The 26,397-nt window shown below is 38.0% G+C and overlaps 1 protein-coding gene across 1 annotated transcript in view; it reads right to left on the bottom strand.

Annotated features, from left to right (window-relative positions):
- LOC135222645 (uncharacterized) overlaps window positions 1–26,397 on the bottom strand; it is a 416,064-nt gene that overhangs the window by 8,244 nt on the left and 381,423 nt on the right. The window contains 8 exon segments of the mRNA XM_064260784.1: window positions 605–851; window positions 1,621–1,791; window positions 4,201–4,410; window positions 8,250–8,469; window positions 12,158–12,348; window positions 16,326–16,574; window positions 18,971–19,043; window positions 19,046–19,174. Coding sequence (XP_064116854.1) covers window positions 605–851; window positions 1,621–1,791; window positions 4,201–4,410; window positions 8,250–8,469; window positions 12,158–12,348; window positions 16,326–16,574; window positions 18,971–19,043; window positions 19,046–19,174 — 1,490 coding nt within the window.

The following is a 26,397-nucleotide window of genomic DNA, read 5'->3' as shown; positions in this document are numbered from 1 at the left end:
AGAGTTTACAGTGATGGAATGAGAGAGAGAGAGACACCGTATGATTTTGGCAAAACTGGCATATCACGCGATCAAATGCCTCTATCAACAAACATTTAAAAGTGAGAAATAATTTTATTCCACGCCACTCAGAATCTAGTTCTCATTTATTTCTCGCATATCCTAGACAGTATGAGAACAACATTGCAGAATCTTCATTATTAACTCTCTCCTTTCTTAGAATATTTTGTGCCATCTGATCGTCAATAAGTGCCGTGGAAAAGACGACTTTTCAAGTAGGATAAACAATTAACTTATTTGCTCATGAGGCTACACACACCATAATAATGCAGCTGCTGCCTCTCAATAACAACGCACTCCTACTTTACGGGTAGAATTTTTTGTAGTATTGTGAGTTCTTAGTTTATTTAAAGCCATTTCACTGATTTCAGTCAAAGTGGTTTTGAATTTAGTTGACTGATTGTCTCAGACTAGAAAAAAATGACCTTTAAATATTCTGTGTTACTTGGTAAATAAAATCAAACTCCGATACTTCGGCCTTAAAATGTATTCTGTTGCTGCAAATTAATAAATACCGAAGGATGGAAAGAGAAAGATTGCTCACTCTATCACCCCGTCTCTCAAGATCAGCGTCTGTCGGTAAGGTGTCCCACAGCCTTGAAGTGGAATCGTACTTCTGTCTTATTCTCGGGTATCTGTAGAAGATGTAATCCATAACGAAGAACTTGAGGCCAAGGTACACCCCAGTCAATGTGAACAATTGGTGCGAAGGCAGAAGGATTGAAGCCAAAAGAACAATCCAGAGGAACGCGTACAGTCGACTTGCTGCTTCGTGTTCCCATAACAGGAGGCTGGAAGAGGAATATGCCAAATTATTACCTTACCGAGATGGAATTCTGTATCATTAAAAGGTCAAAGTAATCTGGTTTCTCATCAAACTGGTGGACCAAGCACTGGTGTCCAGTACATTGTGATGTCAAATTCTGGAAGTCCATATTTTCTGTGACTATCCTTTTCATTGAACTTTACTTATAAAGTAATGAATATTGTTTTTTTTTCAAGTAAAAGTATATAACATATCAACAAATAGTAATATGCATGCTATCGTTAACATAAAAAATTAATCCATCAATAAAACTGAAATCTTCTTGAATTTCAGTGCAAACTTTCAACATTATAAATAAAATTCTGTTAACCAGTCAGTACTTTGAATAACATCTAATCGGGTAGAAGGGCATGGATCGCATACCCAACTTTTCTTCCTAATATAACTAAAATAACGTTTTCAAGTATTTCATCTTGTATATACCTATATATGCAATGGCATTTATAGAGGAAAAGGTCCAGTTTTGGGAAAAACGACCCCTCCCCCCCCCATAAAAAACTCTAGGTACGGACCTGTTGACCCTAATGCAAATTATCAAGTAAATGAAGTAATTTTTTTTAGATATAACTGCCTGTGTGCTCCACATTTGAAGATATCCTGGGCACATCTCCCAGAGATAAAAAAAATCGATGAAGAAAGTTCCTCATAAAATGCTTAAATCTTTACTGGATCAGACACAGGGAAGGAACTTATGTGAACATCGAATAAACACGACGACGACATCGTTCCCTTACTTTTTACATTTCTCGGCAGCATTGGAAACGGCTCCGAGTTGGTTTTGGACCCTCCGAGCCACATGAAGTACGAGGGCGAACTTGTCGCCCAAGCCTACCTCGCTCGCTGGGTTTTCGGTCTGCTCGCCTCCCTCTCGTCGAAGGCGTCGAAACATGTTGTGGGTCCAACCTCTGCAAAGATGGAATGAAAACAGTCCAAAAAAAAAAAAAAGAGAGAGAGGAGAGAGAGAGAGAGAGAGAGAGAGAGAGAGGGAGAGAGAGAGAGAGAGAGAGATAGAGAGGGAGAGAGAGAGAGAGAGAGAGAGAGAGAGAGAGAGAGAGAAATACAATATGGTTAAACAAACCCACTGCATTTAGTTTATGTTAGCAACAGATGACTACAGAAAAGGCATGCTAGTCCCAGACTATTCCAGAAAATTCGTGCCGTCTCTCAATACACACACGAACAAAAGCCCGTTTACTGGATATGTGAAAGTATAATGAAACATTGTACGCTGGAATTGAAAACTTCATTTTTTTCCTATTCCAGTAGTTAATATTTTGCAACATGCGACATAGCTAGGGTGACCATACGTCCCCCTTTGAGGGGGTAAGTCCCTCTTTTTGACTCTTTATCCCCCAAAAAACTTTGTTTATGTAATTACCACAATTGCCCTTAAAAATTAGAGACTAATTTTTGTTTAAAATGTCAGCAATAAATAACGTCTGAATAAAAACGATGTCATTGATAAACCTAATTTATCATTTCCTGTTTAAAATGTCAGCAATAATGTCTGAATAAAAACATTAATTGATAGACCTTAAAATGTCAGCGATAATGTCTGAATAAAAACATTAATTGATAGACCTTAAAATGTCAGCGATAATGTCTGAATAAAAACACTGATTGATAGACTTTCTCATTTATCATCACCTGTAATTGAATATACTTATGCAAGTGCGCATGGGCTTACTATAATACCTTTGTCCCCCTTTCGCAAGTCAAATAAATGGTCACCCTAGACATAGCTTACGCGCGCGTACTGAATTCTAAGGAGTGACAGTTGAATGTTCATTGATAATAACATTAACTCCTGGAGATATTTCTAATGATTTTTATCATAGGGAAGCGAAAGGTACAACCTAAAGGGCGGAATAAAACTTCAGAGAAAATAGTATATGCATGGGTGTCATCAAGTCCCTCTCGTGGCTGCGTTATATTTTCGTGGAAGTATTTGCTCTGCCAAACAGAGAATTACAAGACATTTAAACCAGTTACGACATAAAAAGTAAGATATCCAAAGGAGCAATCAAACCATAGGAAGCCTACGGGCGCTATGAAGTGTGATCTATTACAGATTAAACTTTTAACGGAACAAAACTTAGTCCTACATGTTAGGGTAGCTAGTCTGTGGATCGAGCATTTGTCTGGAGCAAATAGACATATTCCACGTTTTATGGGAAAGCAACGGATGCGCGAATCCCTCTCGGATTCATTTTCATATAAATAGAAAAACTGGAAAACAAGTCTTCATTTTATGGATGGGAGCACGAACTCGAAAAAAAAAAAAAAAAAAAAAAAAAAAGCCAGAATGCTACTGAATACAATTTACTTGAATGATATGCAAGAGAAAACACAGGTTGAAAGGCACGTAAAAAGAAAATAAAACTAAAATACGTTTAAGTAAAACTGAAACAAAATATCTTCAGAAAAGTACGGGAGTCGTGGATAAATAAGACAGGAAAATGAGCAATTTCAAGTCCAAACTGAAAAAGAATACGTAAGCTGGAGAAAGAATTTAAGGCTGCTGATGATAGTACTTGACGGTGTGGTTGGATCAGTACCCTCATAACTTCAAATAACACCAGGCTCATCTATTTTGCAATGTAAATGAAATGAGATTATATTTTCTAAAGCGCAAGTGCCACTGGAACGAGCAACCTCATGCCGTCTCCTAGTTCAGGACCAAGTAGTGATTGTGTCAACGAAAAACGAAAGCAGAAAGAGAATTCTAATGGTTGAGTCGTTCATTCGAAATTATTCTAAATTATTCACAATGCTTGATTTAAGGTCAAACTGACAGACAGACAGAGCTCTCCAGGAAGAACAAGATAGATTTCTTGTAAATGAACATAAAAAAACACCGCCCAGAGCCACGGGCAATCCTCTTTTAACAGATGCCTATATGGGATTATCTCAATATGCAATTCGCTTCTGAATATCCAGAAGCATCATTAAATCTCCGATTATTTGCATTGCTAATAGGGAGTTATCTATTTTCTACATTTAAAAGAAACGAAAGAAAATCTGTCATGACTCATTACAACACGGCTAAACAATTTTACAAAAACAGACGCACTGACCTCGCCTATCAATGGGAAGACGATAGAACATCAACGCTTCAAATTCAAGAAAATATCTTCAACATTGCTTGTGAAAGGTCCTCAACAATAACATACATATAAATGAATCCAAAGTAAGAATTTTCATCAGCCTTATGACTTATTAGAAAACTGTCACATTGGCCAAGACAATTTTGTCCGTGGCACCATGCTAGAAACACCATTACCTTTCTTTGCATTCCTCTGCAGCGAACTCACCTCTTCTTCATGTAATTCACAGAGAGCCTGACGATCGCCAATACCAGTATCAGCGTCAGGAGCCAGCCGAAGAGGACGCAGTAGAGGTAGACAACGAGGGCAAGCAGGGTGGCAGAAGGGGACTCCCAGTGCAGCAGAGATTTGACAACAAAGGAAAGTTCCGTCAACGGCCTCATTACGCAGCCGAACCTCAAGATGTTTTCCTTTAATCTGTCGGCATAGAATATGTCACAAACACATGCATCCACAAACACATTTATATATATTACATAAATACATTTTGATATTTATACATAAATATATATATATATATATATATATATATATATATATATATATATATATATAGATATTATATATAAAAAGAGAGAGAGAGAGAGAGAGAGAGAGAGAGAGAGAGAGAGAGAGAGAGAGAGAGAGAGAAAACTCACTTATATAACACTCTTGTAATATGCAAAACAAATCTACTCTGACATAAGAAAAACTGGAACACATTGTTTGGAAGTTCTTGCAGCTAGCTGATAGCTTTTCTCATTGAACGCGCATAAGGTTGTGCGGATTAGAACTTGTGACTGGATCACTCATGTGAGAAAATAGACGACTCTTCTTCGTGTTTACAAAACAAAGTTAAATTCATCCATACTCGGAGCTACGACGTCTATTATCCTTCCATATCAGACAGATGTTATTGGTATAAATTCCTACGAGCGAGTGAGGCAAGGATTAGAATTGGAATATACGATATAGGCCAAAGACCAAGCACTAGGACCTATGAGGTCATTCAGTGCTGAAATTATGTTGAAACAATTGTTAAGAGAGGGCGGCAAGTAACATGGAATTAAAATATGAACGGAGGTATAGTAAAAGGAATGAAAGGGGTTGCAGAAAGGGGCCGGAAGGGCGCTGCGAAGATCCTTAAGTAATGCCTACAGCGCACCGCGTAAGGTGTAATGATGGCACAATCGCCCTACCGAAAGTGGGGATTATGGGCTATGCGTTTACTACCTAATCCAAAAACTCGGTAAATAAGACGAGAAACAGACCTAGGGAGTCTGGCGTGAACAAAGATCCCAGAAAGTGAGTACCTCTACTAAGATTCCTCCGATTCTTCCATTCTAGCCTGAGACTTTTTCACCAAATCTGCTTTCTCCAGAACTTTATAAATTTTTTCAGGTTTCTTTTTAAATAGCATTCTTCCAGAGAAGCTGTAAGACGGATTACTGTGCCTGTTCCCAAAAATTGGATGAGTGCTGACTGCAGTTTTTACAGACCAGTCTCATTGCATCCGGTACTATAGTAAATTCACATCAACCGTGCATTTGACGTCTAGGCCAGTCCCTTACGACGCTCCTGATTGGTTGTTGAAAAGCAATTCACAGGACTGGAAACTCGTAGTCTCTCTCGAGAGTTCACATAAACAGGATGTATGTTCCACCTCTCCTGAGGGATACGTCTGTCAAAAGTATCCCTCAGGAGAGGTGGAACATACATCCTGCCTTTGTGAGCCCTCTCGAGAGAGACTCCATGCCCTGTGATTGGCTTATCAACAGCCAATCAGGAGCGTCGTAAGGGACTGACTTAGACATCAAATGCACGGTTGATGTGAATCTACTATAGCCAAGGTTACCTAAGAACGGCCACGATTATTTACGACTTTATGAATCGTCAAGTCGATTGGTTCGTCTCACTAAAATGAAGAAACAACGCTTTACATTTAAGAGACGAAGATCCCTTTTTCGGGAACAGAAGACAACCAAACGCCCGCTCCTTTGAAGCGAAATTCAACAATGGAAAGTCTACAAAAGGACTTTGATGTCACTATGACGTCAAAACCTTACGCAAAAATACCCTTATGCATCGTTGTTTTGGCTTTGATCTGCGGTAAAATTCCAGGTTTATCGCTTAATTGGAGTTCCTATCGGATACATATGAAACTCGGTTGTCGATGACATTTTTAAGCAACATCGTCAAACGATTGTTTACTATCTTCTTCTGTCTTTGGCCAGGAAAGCGAGTGGGTGTCCCCGTAATGTGGAAAGGCTCTGCATTTCAAATTCAAGAACGAGAGGAATATTTACACTTCGCTTATATCACGGATAATAGATTATCTATAATGAGCTCATAAATTGTCGACAGTGTCAATATCACCGTCTAGTGCTTTATGCATTTGAAATCGTTGCATTATGAGTTTAATCTACTGCTTTATACCAAATTTATCTTCCATCTAGTCGGGCGCGTTCAACTCGGTGCAGAGACTTTGGTTCAAAGGGAAAATAGTAAGCAAATCATGAAGGAATATCAAAGGGTAGGCGTAGGTGCTTTAGACGCGTATACTGACATCTAAGACAATGATTCACTATAAAAGGCAACAACAAAAAAATTTACCGAATGAGTAAACTGCTTTGTAACGAATCAGCATCCGTTTGCGGACGAATGGCGCGGTATATTTGAAAAATGTCCAACACTGAACATAAAAGACCTCAAATCAAAACGGGACGTAGACAATTGTAGAGAACACGACTCGTCAGAACAAATATTGATTTTATCGGTAGTTGTTAGATGGAACAATACAAACCTTCAAGATTTTCATTCTCTCTCTCATCTGGTCGAAATGTTAGGCGACATATGAAGCATCCTGTGTTTAATATTTAGTAACAGATATTCTGCTGCCTAATATTAATCAATGATACAATCTGTGCATTCAGTTGTCCACCTCTCTCTCTCTCTCTCTCTCTCTCTCTCTCTCTCTCTCTTCTCTCTCTCCTCGTTTTTCAAACCTCCTAGTGACATACGACGAAGGAGGATCGAAACTGCTCCCATTTTAACGTCAATAACTTTCTCCTACGTTCCCATTTTGCTTTCCCTCTACTCTAGGCTAAATAACCAGTTACTGACTTGTCTATTAGAAAGCTTAATCCTACGAAGTAAAAGAGGACAGTGCATGCCAAATAATTCTATCGAAATACTCTTCTGAAGTTCGACAGGCAAAGCAAACCAGAGCGGAGTGAAATGCGTCGTGTTTATGGTTCTAGAGGAAAGGAATCCGGGAGGGTTGTTACTGGCGTAATGAAGGGGAGCAAAGTTGGAACACGATTAGGGTCTGATATGCACAGGAAAGGATCGTTGGCCAATTACGAGTATAATAAGAGAGGGTGAGCCAGATAAAGGGATGTGAACTAATAGAGGAGGAATGTGAACAAGATCTCGAAAACAATATTTTGCTTAAACGAGCCTTGAGTTCAGTAGAATAAAAAAACACAATAAAGCACAACCCCGAACGAACGATTATATATATATATATATATATATATATATATATATATATATATATATATATATATATATATATATATAAATTCGTTTGTTAAAACAGGGTATACGTCACAAGTTTACAAGGCCTATTAAAACACTCTGGTTTAAAGGTAAGGACTGCATTTCGATGGACTCGCCCTTATAAGGGTGGAAGTGAGTCCACCGAAATATAGTCCTTAGCTTTAAGCCAGTTTGTTTTAATGGGCCTTTTATACTTGATATATACATACATATATATATATGTATGTATGTATGTATATCTAGGATCTACTGGTTACTTTTACCCGATACATATGTCATTGTAATAGCCACAATGCCCTCTTAACTTCTCGAATTGTTCACAAAGAATTCGAGAAGTTTGCTTATATGTGTGTATATTATATATATATATATATATATATATATATATATATATGGATATATATATATATATATATACATATATAGTGTTAATAAACCGCTATGTTTCAACCAATACACATCGACCTCCGTCTCGTTGAAAAATTGTGTATGTAACTGTAACAGAGGAAATATCCATATGGGGTACGCTGTATTTAGACTGAGCTTGCACCTTGTAAGACAAAGGTTCAAATCCTGCTTGAGAGCTGAATTTCAATTATCTTTATTAATTGGTAGTTACCGTATGTATATGTATATGTATATATATGTATATATATATATATATATATATATATATATATTATATTTATAGTGGTATTTACCGTTATTGCACTTACTTTTTCACCGTAAGAGGATCTCCCTCGGGGTCTCCATCAGGCAGTTCCTCCTCTGCCACCTCTGAAAAGTCCTTCACGACCTCGTCGACAAAGGTCACTATCCTAGCTTCCAGTCTCCTCCACCAGGGGTCCTTCGGACTGACGAGTGGGGCTGCAAGGACACTTCCCTGGCAGCTCCCGGGATCCGAATCGCTACCGGCGCCTCCAACATCCCCGGACACTGTCAATAAAAGATAAGAAGATTCATTCTAAGTGATTTATTGGCTGTGTGTGTTTCGAGAAATCTAAACGTATTCATTTTCACATTAAACGACTCCCAATTTGCTGATGACTTTCCAAGCTGATTTTAACTTTTGAATCACCCTTGAAATAGTATTTATATCCTCAATTAGAATATAGGATTTAGGCCAAAGACCAGACGCTAGGACCTATGAAGTCATTCAGCGATGAGAGGAAAATTAACAGTAAGTAGGTCTGAAAGGTGTAACAGGAAGAAAACCTCGCAGTTGCACACTGATACAATTGTTAGAGAGGGTGGAAAGTCAGATGGAAGGAAGAGAATACGAACGAAGGTACAGTAAAAGGAATTAAAGAAGTTCTAGCTAGGGGCCGAAGGGACTCTGCGAAGAACCTTAAACAATGCCTACAGTGCACCACGTGAGATGCACTAACGGCAATAACCATCCTACGGGATCAATGGTATGATGAAAAAGTAAAGGGAATTTCACTGGATCTTTTCAATCATTTTATCACGAAAACTAAAATGAGCAAAATCAATCGAATGCTACAAACTGATGAGAGCCCTGGTTAAGAACATCTCTTAACGTCAGGTTTTCATTAAAAATCACTACGCAAATTCATAATAGAAACCAATTTCCATAATTCTGTTTGTAAGTATGTCAATTTTAATATAAGATACAAGTATAAATAGAAATAATAACACTACGTTAGACAAATGTCACATAAGAATTAATGCAAGGAAAATTATGTCCGCTCGTGAACCACAAGCATCAAGTTTTTGATCCCATAGGGCTTTCCTACCACCCCAACAAGAACAACAACAAAATAGTTTGTAGGCTTACTCCCCGAGTAAGCGAAAAAGGACATACATCAAAATGAAAGCGGTATATATCAAAATTGGGACGCATTTTTCTCACTGCATCGATTTCCATTCTTAAACGATTGCAGCTTCATTCCAATAACATTTCCATGTCCATTATCGATCTTTGCCTTTCCGTGTGCATTCATGACAAAGTGGTTCCACCCCCCCCCCCCCCCCTTCTCCACCCGGCCCCCTCTCTCTCTTTCTCTCTCTCTCTCTCTCTCTTTTCAGGAGCTTCCAGTCGACACTGATATCAGTGTGTTTGTTTCGTTGTCATTCATTCCTAAAGCATAACTAATTGTATTTTACATGTCTGTCTCTCAGTTTCTTTATGCTTCTATACACATCCATCTCTCTCTCTCTCTCTCTCTCTCTCTCTCCTTTTCCCCACGTGTTTCGTAAATTACTTTTCTTCATGCAGAAAATGTTTTCTATTTTGTGACAAACCTAATATCCTTATTTTTTATGTTTTTTCTCTCTCTCTTATCCTGACTACCTGGCAATCTCCCACAATTACGAGTAATATTTGTCAAATTCCTTCTTGTCTTATTCGTTTACCAAGCTTATGATTCTCTCTCTCTCTCTCTCCTTCTCCACTCTAGCTGATGTGGCTGCCTTCCTGTAATACGAGCAATGTTTGCCAGCTTGTGGCCGGACCTATTCAGTAATTTCCACTTTATATGCACGTGGTCTTGGTAAGTGTTTAGGCTCCCGATTTATGGCGTTTCGATGCGTTGTTTATCCATCTTTCTCTGTCTTCTTCTTCTTCTTCTTCATTGGGATCTGACAGACATCGGCTTCAGGATTTTACATCTCTATAAAATGCGTTCACTGTGTTGTGAACAATGTTCAGTTCTCGACTCGCTATTAGTATGTAAAAATTGCGTCATTCATCATCTTTCGGATTAAGGTATGATATTTCTTACATACTTTTTTTAGGAGCTTCCCTACTGTGGCTATTACAGGCCCTTGACCCAAAGGGAAAGTAGATAAATGTATTAATCCTTTAAATGCATATGACTTTAAAAGGTTAATTTGCCAACGAGGAATCTCATTTATGCATGGGAAACTAGATCTTTTGGCTGCGTTCCTTACAATCAAGTCTGGGATATCTTGCAAAGGAATTTTCAGAAAATGCCATTAATGAACAAAACACGGTGTAAAGAATTGATTTATCTATTTTATTTATTTGTTTTAGTTCCCTACATCAGTCACAATCACGCGAAGGAATTCAGTCCAATCAATTTCCAAAGGACCCGTTTCATCAACACGACGAATTTTCCCAGAATGAATGTGATTTAACTAATAGAAAGGAAACTAAAACATTTCACTACAAACTCTTTAGTTATCTGTTTTAACTAGAGTCATATCTGAAAACCAGGACCAAGTTTACATGGAGAGGTCATCAGTTTCAAAACCCTTCATCCTTTTTGTCGGGCCTGGGCTAGAATAGGGTATTTAAAGTGATATTTGCTCTTTAGTCCTTATAATATAGTATGCTCATTTGATTACTTTGTGTTATTTTAATACTATTTGTACATGACTTGTTTTAACACAACTTATGTAGTCTATGACAATGTATTTAATATTCAAGAGGAATAATTTTTACTCACTACATTTTAAGTAAATGCTTTCTAATTTTATGATATTCTTTTATTACTGATGAATTTTATTAATTACTAAGTTTTAGCCGATTTGTTGATTCTTAAAACAACTTGTGTATGTCTAAAATAGCAAATATTTTAACTATTTATAAGATAATTTTACTAATTGTAGTTTTATATTTATTAATACCCAATATAAATATTGGAAATAAAGAAATATTATTATTATTATTATTATTATTATTATTATTATTATTATTACGATGTACACTATTATTATAACAGTCGGAGACTCCCAGATGGTTGTTATCTCGGAGGGAAAATTTAACAGTATACAAAACTTGGCTTAGAATGTATAAGGTGAATGAAAAAAAGTTAGAAACAAATGTAAAAACAGAAATGAAATGGAATTCTCAATTAGATCAAATAACAAAAGTTTTCGCTCAAAAACTTCTGTAATGAAGCTCACAAGTCCCACCTTTGTGCGAGGCCTTTTCATCTGTGTGTAATATGGAAGAGAGAGAGAGAGAGAGAGAGAGAGAGAGAGAGAGAGAGAGAGAGAGAGAGAGAGAGAGAGAGAGAGATGAAAACACATACTGTAAATGCATTCAACACACGTGGTTGCTGGCGATGTATGCGGAGGAAGAATATTCTCAATAATCTAGATGTATATGACCGAGAGACGAGTGAAATAACATACAAAATATATGCATTTCACAAATTATATGTAAGTCTAAGCGAAATTACAAAGAATATACTTAAATATACATGGATCAGACTAAGGTCTGGGTGAAAGAGCATATACAGTAGAGTTAAACGACATGGTTCAGTACGAAATTTGAAAGAAAGCGAAGAATATATTCAAATTTTGAACAATGAAAGAACGCAAAGAATACATTCAAAATAAAAAGTTCGGCGCGTATTGCAGACTAAAGGGCAGAAGTTAGTTTTCATTACTACTTTCTAAAAGAATGCTTTTACAGTATCTCTTCAGCATTACCTTTGCGGGCTCTACAACAGGTATTGGGACGGAGGCTTCAAGGCTGAGAGGCAGACAGGGCTGTTGGTAATGGAAGTGTAGAGAGATACTAACAAAGAGGAGTGCCGGATGGCATAACTTATACTCACACCAAAGCGGGAATGCTTGATGGAGGCATATTGGCAGAAGCATAGAAAAAACGAAATAGTACATTTTCAGATACCTTTGTCCCTGTCTGGATCATCCGAGTCACTTTCCCTGGGTTGGTCTCCATCGAGCCATTCGGAGGACGCTGTTGTACTGCTCCCTGTGGCGCCTGCGCCGTTGAGAGAAGCTAAGAACTCCGACTGGTCCAAGGACTTGCTCTTCTCCAAACCTCGTCTCTTCCATACGAACCTTCCTCTCGAAGGACTCCTGCACAGGGGGAAGTCAGGATAAAAAGGTTAGGCGAGTAGAGAAAGGACCGGAATTAAAATCAATCGTTTGTAGAGAACAGAAGGGCCATTTCCTCATTCAGGTCAGCCTAATTGATAACACTAATTAACTGATAACATCAGACCGTAGAACCCACTGATTTTTGGCCTAGACGACTTGTAAAAAGACGCAATTTCGCCGGTTGTTCTTTGGAATTCTTGCTGATTTACTCGATACACAAGATTTTTCAAATTAAACTCAACGAGAGAAGATTAATTTTCGGAAACTTTTCCTTAAAAAATACTAGTAAGTAACAAGTGAAATTTCATTATTGAAAATAATAGGAAACTGGCGAAATGACTAAATATTTAGTGAATTAACAAAGACAAATAAAGTAACATCTGTCATATAACATAAAAGACTGCAATGTTTTCCAGTGGTCGCATCTTGGTAATCTCTCTACATTTTTTATGTCATATAAGTTTATCTTGATAAAATAAACTGCAAATACTATACAATCTCAAACATACTAGATTCCTCAAAGACTTACCTTCTGGACTTCTCTACAAGGCACAGTATGGTCATAATAAGCTAATTACTCCGACTTCTAAGGTCAGGGTTTTCGACTCAGAAATTTCTTATAAATTTTATCTCTTAATTTCCTAAATTTTACGAATACTTTTACATCGGACAGAATTTGCTTTGATTATTATTGACGCCCTGAGTATCCTAATAAGAAAGAATTCAACTTGAAATCTTGCTTTCGAAAACTTAATGACATTTTCAAGTGATCGTTTTAATACTTGTTACGAGCTAAAAATACGACGTCATAGGAAATCTTCTAGAGGAGGGAGGGAGGGGACTGTCTTCTCAAACAGGATATAACAATCCACTATACCAGAGAGGACTATTAACACCGAAAGGGTATGTAAGTGCACAAACAGATAAAGGAATCTACCGAGAGGCTGATTTACAGAAGAGGAAAAGGAAGATCAATTGAAAGATAGACGAACGTGAAAGATCAATAAAAAGATGGACGACTGTAAAAAAAAAATAATAAAAAAAGTAATTTATGGACACAGGACTGAATAACACTTCTTCTGAAAAATGCAAAAAAAGGATTCAATTCACTACATCAGCTGGACAGAGACTTCGAGGAAAATTCATGCAATCTGCTGGGCGCAATTTTCAAATAAAATTTGAATGTCAATTGTTGCGTTGTTGAGAAAGAGGGAAAATACAAAATGGTATTCGAATCACATTTTCATATAAAATAATCATGTGTTTACGTGTTGCTATAACTAAGATTTTTTTAAATTATGAAAAGTTCATCAAAGATATTGCCGACTGAGGAATGAAATATTAATTCTTATTCAGGAGTCCATGTGACCTTTATAAAAAGAAGTCCACGTGACCTCAACAGACGGATGCTGTTAATTGATACCTTGCTTTTTGTACAGAGCTTTTTCCTCTTCATTCGTCCTTTCTTTCCCCTTCTCTTGATTTCTTCTGGCTTGTGCTAGACACAGCATTCGGTCGTCGGTGTCACGAGTCTTTACTGTTCGCGAAATATTTGTTTTTATCAATCCTTTGGATTTTATCTGGCATTTCATCTGCCATTCGATTTTACGGCCATAACTTAAAATTACCATGAAAAACTGGTCGATATAAAATCTAAATAAGCTACTGGACTTCAGGAGGTGATTTTCCGCATATTAATGGATTAGGAAGGAATATAGAATTACCAAAGGCCAAGCACTGGCACTTATGAGGTCATTCAGCGCTTGAAAAGGAATTTGACAGTCAGAAGGTTTGAAAAGTTTAACAAGAAGAAAACCTCGCTGTTGCACTATGAAACCATTGTTAGAGAGGGTGTTCAGTCAGACGGAAGAATGAGAAAATGAAAGGAGGTGCAGGAAAAGGAACGACAGGGTTGCAGCTAGGGGCCGAAGGGACGCTGCAAAGAACCTTAAGTAATGGCCGCATATTAATGGACTTCTCTGCGTGGCTAAATACAAAAAAACAACGTGGGCAAATTCCTGAAGAAACGACGCTCCTTAAAGCAAATATAAATAAGATCAAATGTAATACATGACGACGCAGTTTTATTCACAACATTTAACAGGTTTCTACATCTGCCCCCAGGCCCTCCTCATCGACTGAATTTTCCAACGGGCACATAAGAAATCCCATGTAGGGGAGTAGTGCCGTCAGTACACCTCATGCGATGCACTGTAGACATTACTTAAGGTTCTTTGCAGCGTGCCTTCGGCCCCTAGCTGCAACCCCTTTCGTTCCTTTTACTGTACCTCCTTTCATATTCTCTTTCTTCCATCTTACTTTCCACCCTCCCCTAACAATTGCCTCATAATGCAGCTGCGAGGCTTTCATCCTGTTGTACCTATCAACACTTTTACAGTCAATTTCCATTTCAGCGTCGAATGGACTCATAGGTCCCAGTGCTTGGCCTTAGGCCTAAATTACCTATTCAATTCAATTCACAAGATATCTTAACGTTGCTAGTTCCTGAAAATAGTCCAGATGTCTACCAAGTTTCCCGTTTGAATCATATCGACGGTGAGATTCCACCTCTTTCAAAATTAGATGAGACGCGTAGATGCTTCTAGTAAATACTGTTCCATAGTATAAAAATAGATACTTAAATGCAATAAGTCATAGTGAATGAAACGTGATTTCGCCGTAATTTCCAAATGAGCTGAACTGGGTAATTAACGATGTTCTTCTTGGAAGTGACTGTTTCCTTTAAACAGGCTATCGGTTATCTACTCCACCTTTGTTTCTTTCTCATCAAGAAGGATTCGAGTTTTTATTCCTACGGGTAACGTTCGAACTTGCAAGTGGGAATACAAGCAATTTCAACTGCCTTTTTACATACGAACGTGCCATTAGTAATAATAATAATATAAAATTAGTAATAATCCTGCCGTCCATGACATATACGCGTACAGTCACTTCTCCTTTCCTCTACATATATGGCCACCTATTTTAAAAGCACAATCAAAATAAAGATTATGATTATTTTCTAATCCACTCTAATAAGTAAGCGAGATGCTTGCAAATACTCGGTATAAGGGTTCCGTTACCAAAACTACATATCCAAACATTTTGCTACAAACTGTATGAATTTGCCTTAAAGGTATACCATGCCAGGGAAGCAAGCACCTACAGAACTGTATATTCTACTAATATTTACACAATTATACGTACCTTTAGGAAAATGATAAAGGGGCCTCCACCATTTCAACTAATAATATACATCCATACAAGTATATCAGATGATGGAATTACACATCTTACAGAACGCCTTCGGTGGAGTTGGACCAGATAAGGAGTTTACAGATAGTACGGAGGGACTTGTATGGCAATTGTAAATGTATTTGGATATCTGGAAAATTTTAGACTGGATAGACCAAGATAAAAAGGAAGTAACTCGGGTAATTAAATAACTTACCGGAGGCAGAGCAGCGATTGCCGTTACATAGTTCTAACAGCTAACGGGAGACAATATTTCCTACCAGTAGTACGAGAGACAAAAAGGGAATCGGTAAAAGACTACAGTGGACCCCGTATTCGCGTTCTCCGGATTCGCTGATTTTTCTATGGAACATTTCCCCCCACCATTTTATGATGCAAATTCGCCTATTCGCGGTATTTTTTAATGAAAAATATCTACAACTTCCTGCTTTTTTTCCAATTTCATCATAAAATGCACTTTTTGTGATAAAACTATTAAAAAACCAGCGATAAAAATTTTCAGTGGGTTTTTCTTGAGTTGTAACTAACAAAATAGGCCGTTTTGAGTGTTTTTATAGGGGTTCCAACTATTCGCGGGGGATGGGGTCTGGTATACATCCCCGCGAATACGGGGGACCACTGTACTACAAGAGTGAGACGGAGCCATCCAAGAACTGAAGCGCGGGAAGCTGAAGAAGACGGGAAGAAGGAGGAACACTAACTCAACAACATCAAACGTCGAACTGGACTTCGCATTGGCTGCTTCCTCTCCGTACTTTACACTAAGGTAGGTGGGTGGATCGTATCCGGCCGGGATGGTCTTGTGGCAGGCCCTCTCTTCGCTTATGAGGCGGATCTTGTCCGACGTAGGCGGATGAAGAGGGGGCGGAGGCCCCGGCGAACCGTCCTCGACGTCGAAGGACTGACTCTTGTGCATCTGGTTTATGCGTTTCCTTATCCTCTGGGGCAGACTGTCCGGGGGAGGGGTTAGTGCCAGGGGTTAGTCACTCGTTAATACACCGAACCATATGCATGCTCTCTACTCAGGAAAACTCAGCTGATGTAAAACAACCGATTCATATTAGTTAAAGAAAGGTAATGCTGTTAAGATTTATATCTTCCTCTATTGTTAATAAATACTGGCTTAGTGACTATGACTACAATATACAATACTACGATATACAATACATGGTGAGCAATCTCCCTGTAAGGGTATATAGTGTCATTATCATAGTTTTAACACATTCATCCTTTTCTTGTGGCATGACGTTCACAAACGAGATCGCGTGCACGCACAATTAAACCTCTATTATAATATGCCGATAACTCAGCAATGTCTCACGATTCAGTAAATAAGGTCTTGAACAATAAATGTTCACAGTGACGGTGTAGCCTTTTAGATTATGTCCTTGGTTGGTTGGGAAATGTTAAGTAGGTCCACACCAAACCTTCTACTGAGCACATTTAATGGCATAAGGACAGAGTAATCTAAACCAACCAAGAAGTAATTAGAATATAAATTGCTACTTGCGTGACAAACCTCAACAAAGAAAGTAAGTTATTGGATTCTTTATAGTCAGTCTTGAGCAGGAAACTGATTAATTTTTTATGTATTGAAAGAAGATTCTTTTTAATTAATGGTCTATAAGGTGCATCATATACATTCATACATACACACCACACACACACATACATACATATATATATATATATATATATATATATATATATATATATACATATAATATATATATATATATATATATATATACACACACACACACACACACACACACATATATATATATATATATATATATATATATATATATATATATATATATACATACAGAGAGAGAGAGAGAGAGAGAGAGAGAGAGAGAGAGAGAGAGAGAGAGAGAGGTGCACGTTGAATAATTCCGTAACAGAATACATCACAATTTGCGAAAGGAAGAACATAAAAATGTTAAGCAACCCTCCTTAGGTACATCAAAAGTCCCACACACAAATTTAGACGAATAACAGAAATCGGATGGTGCAGGCAATGGATGAAAATGAAAGCAGAAGAGTAAAGAGAAAAGAATACATTCACAAAGAAAGCCATCGGAATTGAAAAGTTACGGAGGAGTCTCTTAAGCACAATAGCTCCAAGGGATGCAAGATTCAAGACTTGCGTCTTTAGGGGATATCATACTTTCTCAAGAGCGCAAAAAAATGTTGGTGGATTCTTGAGAAATCCCTGAATACCAGTGCTGAGAGGCAATTCAAATGAGCCTAATTGCTATAGAAACTATTACTTGTTTAAGTATATTTTCATCTTTCAGAGCAACACAAAAATGACACAGGAAAATTTTGGAGAATTCTTGAATACTCTGTAATAGATACAATGGAAGAACTTGTAAAAAAAAAAAGTTAATTTCTTGCATCAGTTTTACGATATATAACATACAGAAATTAGATTTTGACTTGATTTATAAAGATTATTGGCATTATGCCAAGCACTGGGGCAACTAAGGCCATTCAGCGCTGAAACGGAAATTGATAGTAAAAGGTTTGAAAGGTGTTACAGGAGGAAAACCTCGCAGTTGCACAATGAAACAACTGTTAGGAGAGGGTGGACAGTAAGATGGGAGAAAGAATATGAACGGAGGGATACAGGAATTAGATTACAACACCAGCAACAATATCGACAGTACGACAAAAACATTTCAGTTTTACTTCAGAATACACCATGAATAATAACAGAGTTATTATTCATGGTATATCATGGTATACGTCCAAGCAAAGATGTGTAATATGCTAGTCTTCCTTTACACCTCTTAACCAACAGCACGGTCCTCTATGGCCTCTTGTCTCCAAAGAGATGTCCTGGCAATGTTCTTCTGAGCTACTGGCACCTATTACTCTTCACAGTAAAAGTACTGGATACTAAATATCAACTAAGGGCCTTGGCCCATATGGAGAGTAAAAACACAATGAACGACATGAAACTTTTTTAAAACTGGCCAGAGCATTCTGTGGCACCTGGGTTAGAGGAAAAAATATCTGTAAACAAATATATCTCTGTCCAATGTTTTTTTCCTATTGTTTATGTTTTCTCATATTCATCTTTATGCTTGTCACGTTTAATACATCTGAAATTTTGAAAAGCGAGAGTGATACAAACCACCGGGAAAGAAATGGGGTCATTCTACAGGCGATTTTCTTTTATGTACAACACTTTTTCTTTAATTGAAAAAATATCTAGTTTTGAAAGTGCGCGCACGTTATCGTATTCTCTCTCTCTCTCTCTCTCTCTCTCTCTCTCTCTCTCTCTCTCTCTCTCTCTCTCTCTCTCAAAGTAATTGTTATTGACAACCCGTCTCACCTGGGGGATTTGTCGCCTGGGGGCAAGCTTTTCTCCCTGGGGTGCCTCTCTCTTTCCCTGGTCTCTCTCTCGGGTGATCTTTGTCCCTGACTTCCTTCTCCTGAAGTCTGTCCATGAGAATGCGACTCTTCTCTTTCTCGCGCTCCAGTTGCTGTCGGAGCTGCTCCATTAGACCCGCTTCGCGGAGCTCTTTCAACTCGTCGGCTGCACATCATCATGGAAAGAAAGAGGAGAAAAAGGTGCTGGTGAAAAACAAGATGAAAAATATGGAGAGAGATTTCGTCTGTACTATCTATCAGCTGTCGGGTGACGCTTCGTGCAAGAATGAATGACCCTGGCTTCACCATTTCAAAATTCGAGCTACATTCCACTGCAAATCATGATGTGGAAAATGAACAAGATGTCGGAATTAATTGCTCAGTAATTCTAACTATTCTTCAGTTGGACATGACCTTTATAAGTACAGCAATTTTCGTGGAGTATAATTATACTTGAATTGTAAAACTTGAAGTGGAAACTGGAAGAAAGTTACTTTAATTCTAGCCTGAGGACACTTTATATTCTATGATAACAACACCTACGTTGTACAATATAAAAAGAACTCACTAAGTGGTAATAATTTAAACTATAATATGACAGTTACATTCTATTGTTAGCTAATCATATTGACCCGCATTCACGGGGTATATGATTCTGGGCAAAATGATGGTTTATATTGGAATATTTTCTTTTTGAATCGTTATATTTGCATGCATGTCGACCACATAAAAAATATCACGAGTAAACACACATTTGGGATTCTCAAGTTCCAGTCTACAGACAGAAACGGATTCACATACTTTTTATTAACGCCATATAGAATAGGCCAGTCAATATAAAGTAAAATTCTCTGAAACCCTGTCAACAGAATGATACTAATACGAACTACACAATACTCTTTAACAGACTGGCAAGCACAGCAACAAAATGAGGAAAGTGGAATACGACGTTTTTCTCAAGGTCCTTTAAGTATACTAGAGTATATTTAAAGGACCTTGGTTTTTCTTATGTTGCAAATCCGTTCAGCAGATCTGCAGTTGCGCCCTGAATGTCACTAATACCCCAGTTTTGAGGAACACGATATGAAGATATCTACGTACTCTTAATTGACGTCAGCAACGTCAATGACTAATTCCTCAGCAGAGGTGTCCAAGTAAGCTTAAACTGAATCGAGACATTAAGCTTCTTATTTACGTCAGCTACGTCAATGACTAATTCCTCAGCAGAGGTGTCCAAGTAAGCTTAAACTGAATCGAGACATTAAGCTTTTTATTTATGTGAGCAACGTCAATGACCAATTCCTCAGCAGAGGTGACCAAGTAAGCTTAAACTGAATAGAGACATTAAGCTTCTCATTTACGTCAGCTACGTCAATGACTAATTCCTCAGCAGAGGTGTCCAAGTAAGCTTAAACTAAACTGAGACATTAAGCTTCTTCCTTGGTATAATAAAACTAATAACATAACACGTACGTACGAAGCTTCCGAAGTTTTCAAATTTGCAAAATGTTTTTCTCTGGCAGCGGAATGAAGAAAAGTTCAATAAAAGCCTAAAACCCCACAATCTTCAGCGTCAGAAGAATTATGTAAATTGGATTTCGCCCTGATACTCACAAAATCATGTCCTCCCAACACCTCGCTTACTTTCTTCACTCAATTTTAAGGAAAATTGGCAACGGTTGCTTTCATTTTGATCCCAAAGCCTAGAAACTGCTCGCCTGTGGAGTTTGTATAATAATATGACCATTCAAAGAAAACTCATAATCACACGAGTCAATAAATGGGAAAATAAATCCACCGTGATATGTCTGTTTGATTTTGTTATTTAAAATAAAATGGAAAATAAATCCACAGTGATATGTCTGTCTGGATTTGTTATTTAAAATAAAATGGAAAAGTAAATCTACACTGTTATGTCTGTTTGATTATGTTATTTAAAATATATATATTTCAAATAACAAAATCAAACAGACATATCACTGTGGATTCATTTTCCTAATATGACCATTAATAATGATAAGCTGTTTTCCTCTTCTTTTTACTGAAATTCGTAATCCCAGCGACGAGTAACTTGCATGAACAAAGCAAAACGGAAGGCTGGAACCGCCAGATGCACAGCTAGGCCTTACAAAGCAATGCCAGTAGAAAGTATATTCGGGCTAAATGGCACAAATGCCGCCAAGTGGGTCAGGCAATGGACGGTGAAAAGCGGGTCATGAAAAAAAAAAAGAAAAAAGTCGGTGTTAGAATTCTGCAAAAGCTTTTAGCCTTGATGAGCATCTGGGATTCTAAAACATTTTATCAGTGGTCCCCCGTCGGAGTTTCGGGCTTCCTGTCTGAATAAAATTTCTCTCTCTCTCTCTCTCTCTCTCTCTCTCTCTCTTGCTGTCTACTTCGTATATAAAGTGGAGTGAATTGTCCACTTGCTTTCCACCTGTTTATAGGTCTTTAATATACTTCTGAGACCTGGGTTATATTTCTGAGAAATTTAGAAAACGAATAAAAGCACATCAAGACCTACTTCATACGAAGAATGTTCCTCTTTCCTAAGTATAGGAAGTCAGTAGATTCAATGTGTACCGGTTTAACTTATGAATTATCTTCCCGTAAGACAGACAAAATTTTGTCAGCAAACTTTACATCCCCCCCAAGATTCGGCCATTTTAAGTGATAAAACTATGGCGTTACATAGTTATGGTCTCTAGGATAGAGAATGCAAGGGAAATCTATGATCGTCTGGGATGCTGGGATTTAAACTTACGTAATTTGATTAAATTGAGTTGAATATAAAATTTAGGCCAAAGGCCTAGCACTGGGACCTATGAGTTCATTCAGCGCTGAAATGGAAATTGACAGTAAAAGGTCTGAAAGGTGTAACAGGAGGAAAACCTCAAAGCAGTTGCACTATGAATCAAGTGTTAGGAGAGGGTGGAAAGCAAGATGAAGAGAACATGAAAGGAGGTACAGTAAAAGGAACGAAAGGGGCCGAAGGGACGCTGCAAGAACCTTAAGTAATGCCTACAGTGCACCGCATGAGGTCCACTGAAGGAACTATCCCCCTACGGATGCGTAAGTTGGTGGTAATAGGTATATAGCCAAATGAGTAAGAAAAAAAAAGGTCACTATACAATCACTAATATCATTTATGTCGTCAATATCTCGACTATAGAAGCAGTCTTACATAGCATCTCAGCAGCGACATTTCTTTTGGAGTTTAAAGTTAAAAATTGTATATGCTTTCTCTGCACAGCAGCCCACTGGCAATATTAAAAAGCACCACCTAGCTAAGGGGAACGTGTCAACTGATGTCACCCCTAATGAGAACAGCGCCACAAAAACAAAATACTATGGTAGATTCACATCACATGTGCATCTGATGTCTATGCCAGTCCCTTACGACGCTCCTGATTGGCTGCTGATAAGCCAGTCACGGGGCTTGAAAGTCTCAGTCACGAGAGAGAGTTCACATAGGCAGGATATACGTTACACCTCTCCTGAGGGATACGATAGGTGGAACATACATCCAGCCTATGTGAACTCTCTCGAGAGACTGAGAGTTTCCAACCCTGTGATCGGCTTATCAACAGCCAATCAGGAGCGTCGTAAGGGACTGGCCTAGACATCGGATGCACGGTTGATGTGAATCTACTATAGTCGTATCTGCTTTATATTATTTAACTGGAACGATAAACGAGAATTCCTTCAACTTATTTGTGCTGTTTATATTATTGCCAGTCTTCGGAGGAATCTGCATTATTGCAGGGGCAAGAAAAGTACGGATAGCATTTCACAGGGGACCAATATTCTTTTGCAGAGAGACAGATTGGACACTTATTCCTAACAAATTCAGGAACAATCCCATTTTCGAGCAGCTGATGAATACTGGAATGAAGACCATGAAGGAGAAAAAGACAACTTTATAATACAATAACGGAACAATACGACAGGTACCCTAATGACAGTTTATTCTCTTCAATCTCGCTACCAGCAATGACAGAAATTCAATAACACAATATATCGACATCATATAAAGAAACAAATAACAGATTCCTCAATGCAAGTTTACGGTAGCAATAATGCAATAACTTACTTCACAGTGTGGGAATATACTGTTACTGGTCATATTATTCTCAATCAGTGACCTCTAATAATTTCGCCAATTTTCAAGATTTAAAAGTCAACTGGACCATGATGGGTGCAGCGAAAGTTCCGAAGCGCCACTTTCACATAGCAAAAGTCTAAACGCCATTAAATTACTAAATGAGCTTCAACAGAATAGGACCCCCATACGTAAAGTGTAAAAAATGATTAGTGAAGAAAATTACAAAAGTAAAAATAAATGACTAAGCAAAATGTCAACGAAAACTTAACTGCAAACGTACACGTGTAGCGATTTAAGTCAAAAGAAACAATTCAAGCAATAATGGATGGTGTTTTAAAACAGTGGTAAAGTCTCTCTTAAATATTATGTCTCGAAAGCAACAGCCCTGGCGGGAAGATCTGCTTCACATGTACACAGGAAAGGGAGAAAATGACTTCTTGCATTGGGCAGAGTGGCATTTGATCACCTCAGAATGATGTAATCTGAGCCAACAAGGAAACGGTACTTAATCAATACACTAAATAACTAGAAGTATCCATTAAAGTCTTAATCAATAACGGATATCATGACAGACTTAGCAACAAAAAGCTTGATGTAAAAAAATAAAATAAAATAAATAAATAAATAAACATTTGAATAAAAACTAGCGCAGACGTGAAAATGTTACCGCAGAATATCATATACTGCAGTGGTTCCCAAACAGGGGTCCAGGAGAAGGCCCTAAGGATCCGCGACACAAATTTAATGTACTACTAAGTTGTACTGGGTATCCCGGTATGGCAATGATAACTTTTGATTGGCTGGGGTCCTCGGCTGTGACTCATATGTGGGGGTCCTTGGTATGGTCAAGTTTCGGAACTACTGTCAAATAACATACATACAATTTATCAAGATGAATCGGGAACATTTAATAAAATAAAAGGTTATCCCATGAATCTCTAAGAAAGAATGACACTCAGAATCTTCAGCTAACCTGAAGGAAAAATTTAATCTTCGATGATCAACATGAGACGCAGCACAGCTCCTAGGAGTTGGGAAGGAACAAATGGCTAATGCAGCATATACATTCATATGCTTGGTAGGCACTGCCAATTCTTCCAACATGGCTGTGTTGTTCACGTCGCAAAAACTCTAGGAAGGCGTGTGTATCATAGAAACATTCGCCATCTTACAACAATTTACTGAAAACCGCGACTGGAATTATTACGCAAATGACTAATTCTGCCCTGACAAGAGATCTAATCGGCTCCTCATACCAGAGCGTTTAAGTTGCATGGAACCCTAAACTCAATAAAAATTTAGAGGACCCTCAGATTATCTGTGAACAACAAGGCGAAGAGAATAGCAGATATAGCAGTCGCCAAGAAGGATTAACAGAATGCAAACTGTTAACGCTAATAAAGTTAAAAATAAATAGTAATACTGGAGACAACGAGAGAGAGAGAGAGAGAGAGAGAGAGAGAGAGAGAGAGAGAGAGAGGAGAGAGAGACTCATAAGCGTTCACAGACCCGACCTACTAGGCAAACAGAGACCCTTGTTTACAATAAAATAATCTTGTTCGCAAGTTGTAGTAAAAACCCACAAACTTATGGCATAACTTCAATTGATAAGGCTTAATATATGTAATATGCACCAACTGTCTGAATTGAAATACTATGAAATAGATTCACCTTTCCATTCTTTTTGGAATTCAAGAGATTTCTGTCAAAGTTAACAATGGAGGAGGGAAACGTAACGAAATAAAAAGAAGCTGTTGACGAATGAATTAGTACTGGAAGTTTATATATATTTATTGATTTATTTATTAGACGAAGCCTTCTATTTTTCATAGTAAGATCAGAGACGATTCCCATGATCTATAACTTCCACTCTCCCCAGCTCTTTATAGTTTTGTGTGATAAAGGATTCAAGTTGTCAGGCATTCCAACCCATCGGATTCCCGGTGGGATCTTATTTTCTTCCACCCTCTATCCAAAGGTTCCTCACTGGCTTTTCTCCCATTAATGCAAAGTTAATCCAATTCTTCTCTCCCCTCTCTGTAATATTTCAACATTTACTATTTCCTGCCGGGCTCATTCATACTCAGCTTTAGTTTTATAATGTTAATTACCGAATTAAAAGCATTTTCTGGAATCGCTGATGGCATGGAAGTCTCTCACCCCGGCAGCACTACAAAAAAAGTTAAGTATGTCTTAGTTTAACCAGACTACTGAGCTGATTAACAGCTCTACTAGGGCTGGCCTGAAGGATCATATATTTTTACGTAGCCAGGAACCAACTGATTACCTAGCAACGGGACCTACAGCTTATTGTGGGATCAGAACCACATTATATCGAGAAATCAATTTCTAATCACCAGAAACAAATTCCTCTGATTTCACGTTGGCAGAGCGGGGAATCGCACTCGGGACTAACGAATCGGTAGGCGAACACGTAACCCACTCGTCCAACGAGGAAATAGGCAGCACTGCAATGCCTAACAAAATTGTATAACATTTTCTCTTTATAACTCTTCTGAAATGTCTCATTAATTCTCAAGTGAAAAGTATTTGTTTGTTAAGTGCTTCTCATGCTGGCAAATCACAGTCGATTATCTGTTTTTCAAATAAACTTTTCTCTTTCTCTTATCCGAGGATATAATTGATTTATCACTTATTTCCCGTGGGTAGTTCACATATTGTTTTCTTCACTGTTATTTCCATTTGATTTTCAATGCTCTGTTCAAACAGATTATTTATGTTGAGATACTCTAGTAGACAAGTCTTTTCCACTTTGGTGTGTTTGTTTGTTTGTTTGTTTGTATGGTGTTTTTACGTGACTTCCGAACCACGTCAAGAGTGAACTTCTAATACCAGAAATACACATCTCTAACACCTCAATGGAATGCCCGAGGATCGAACTCGCGGCCACCGAGGTGGCAGTTCAAGACCATACCGATCACGCCACTGAGGCCCTTTTACCAGTTAGGCCTGCATCCATAACTTAATCTGTGAGTGATACTCTAACTGGGCTGCTTCTACATGAGCACGTAGAGGCAAGCAGTCTGTTCAAAGCATCACCACAAGGTATTTTCGTTTTGGACAGTCGCTAACTGAATTAATCTGTATTCACTGTAGTAAATATTCAATGTACGTTTCCAAAACTTGCCAACTATAATAAAACCGTGCGTCTTACTTGGCGAATTGTTCCAAGAATCATCTTATCGATCAGAATATTTAAAAAGATCAGTGGCGAAAATAAATCTCCTCTCATTCTTTCTGGATGACCACTCTTTGGTGCCTCGACG

Source organism: Macrobrachium nipponense, chromosome 8, assembly GCF_015104395.2.
Source record: "Macrobrachium nipponense isolate FS-2020 chromosome 8, ASM1510439v2, whole genome shotgun sequence".
NCBI lineage: Eukaryota > Metazoa > Arthropoda > Malacostraca > Decapoda > Palaemonidae > Macrobrachium > Macrobrachium nipponense.
Note: the sequence above shows the minus strand (reverse complement) of the source record. Positions and strands in the feature narration are given on the sequence as shown.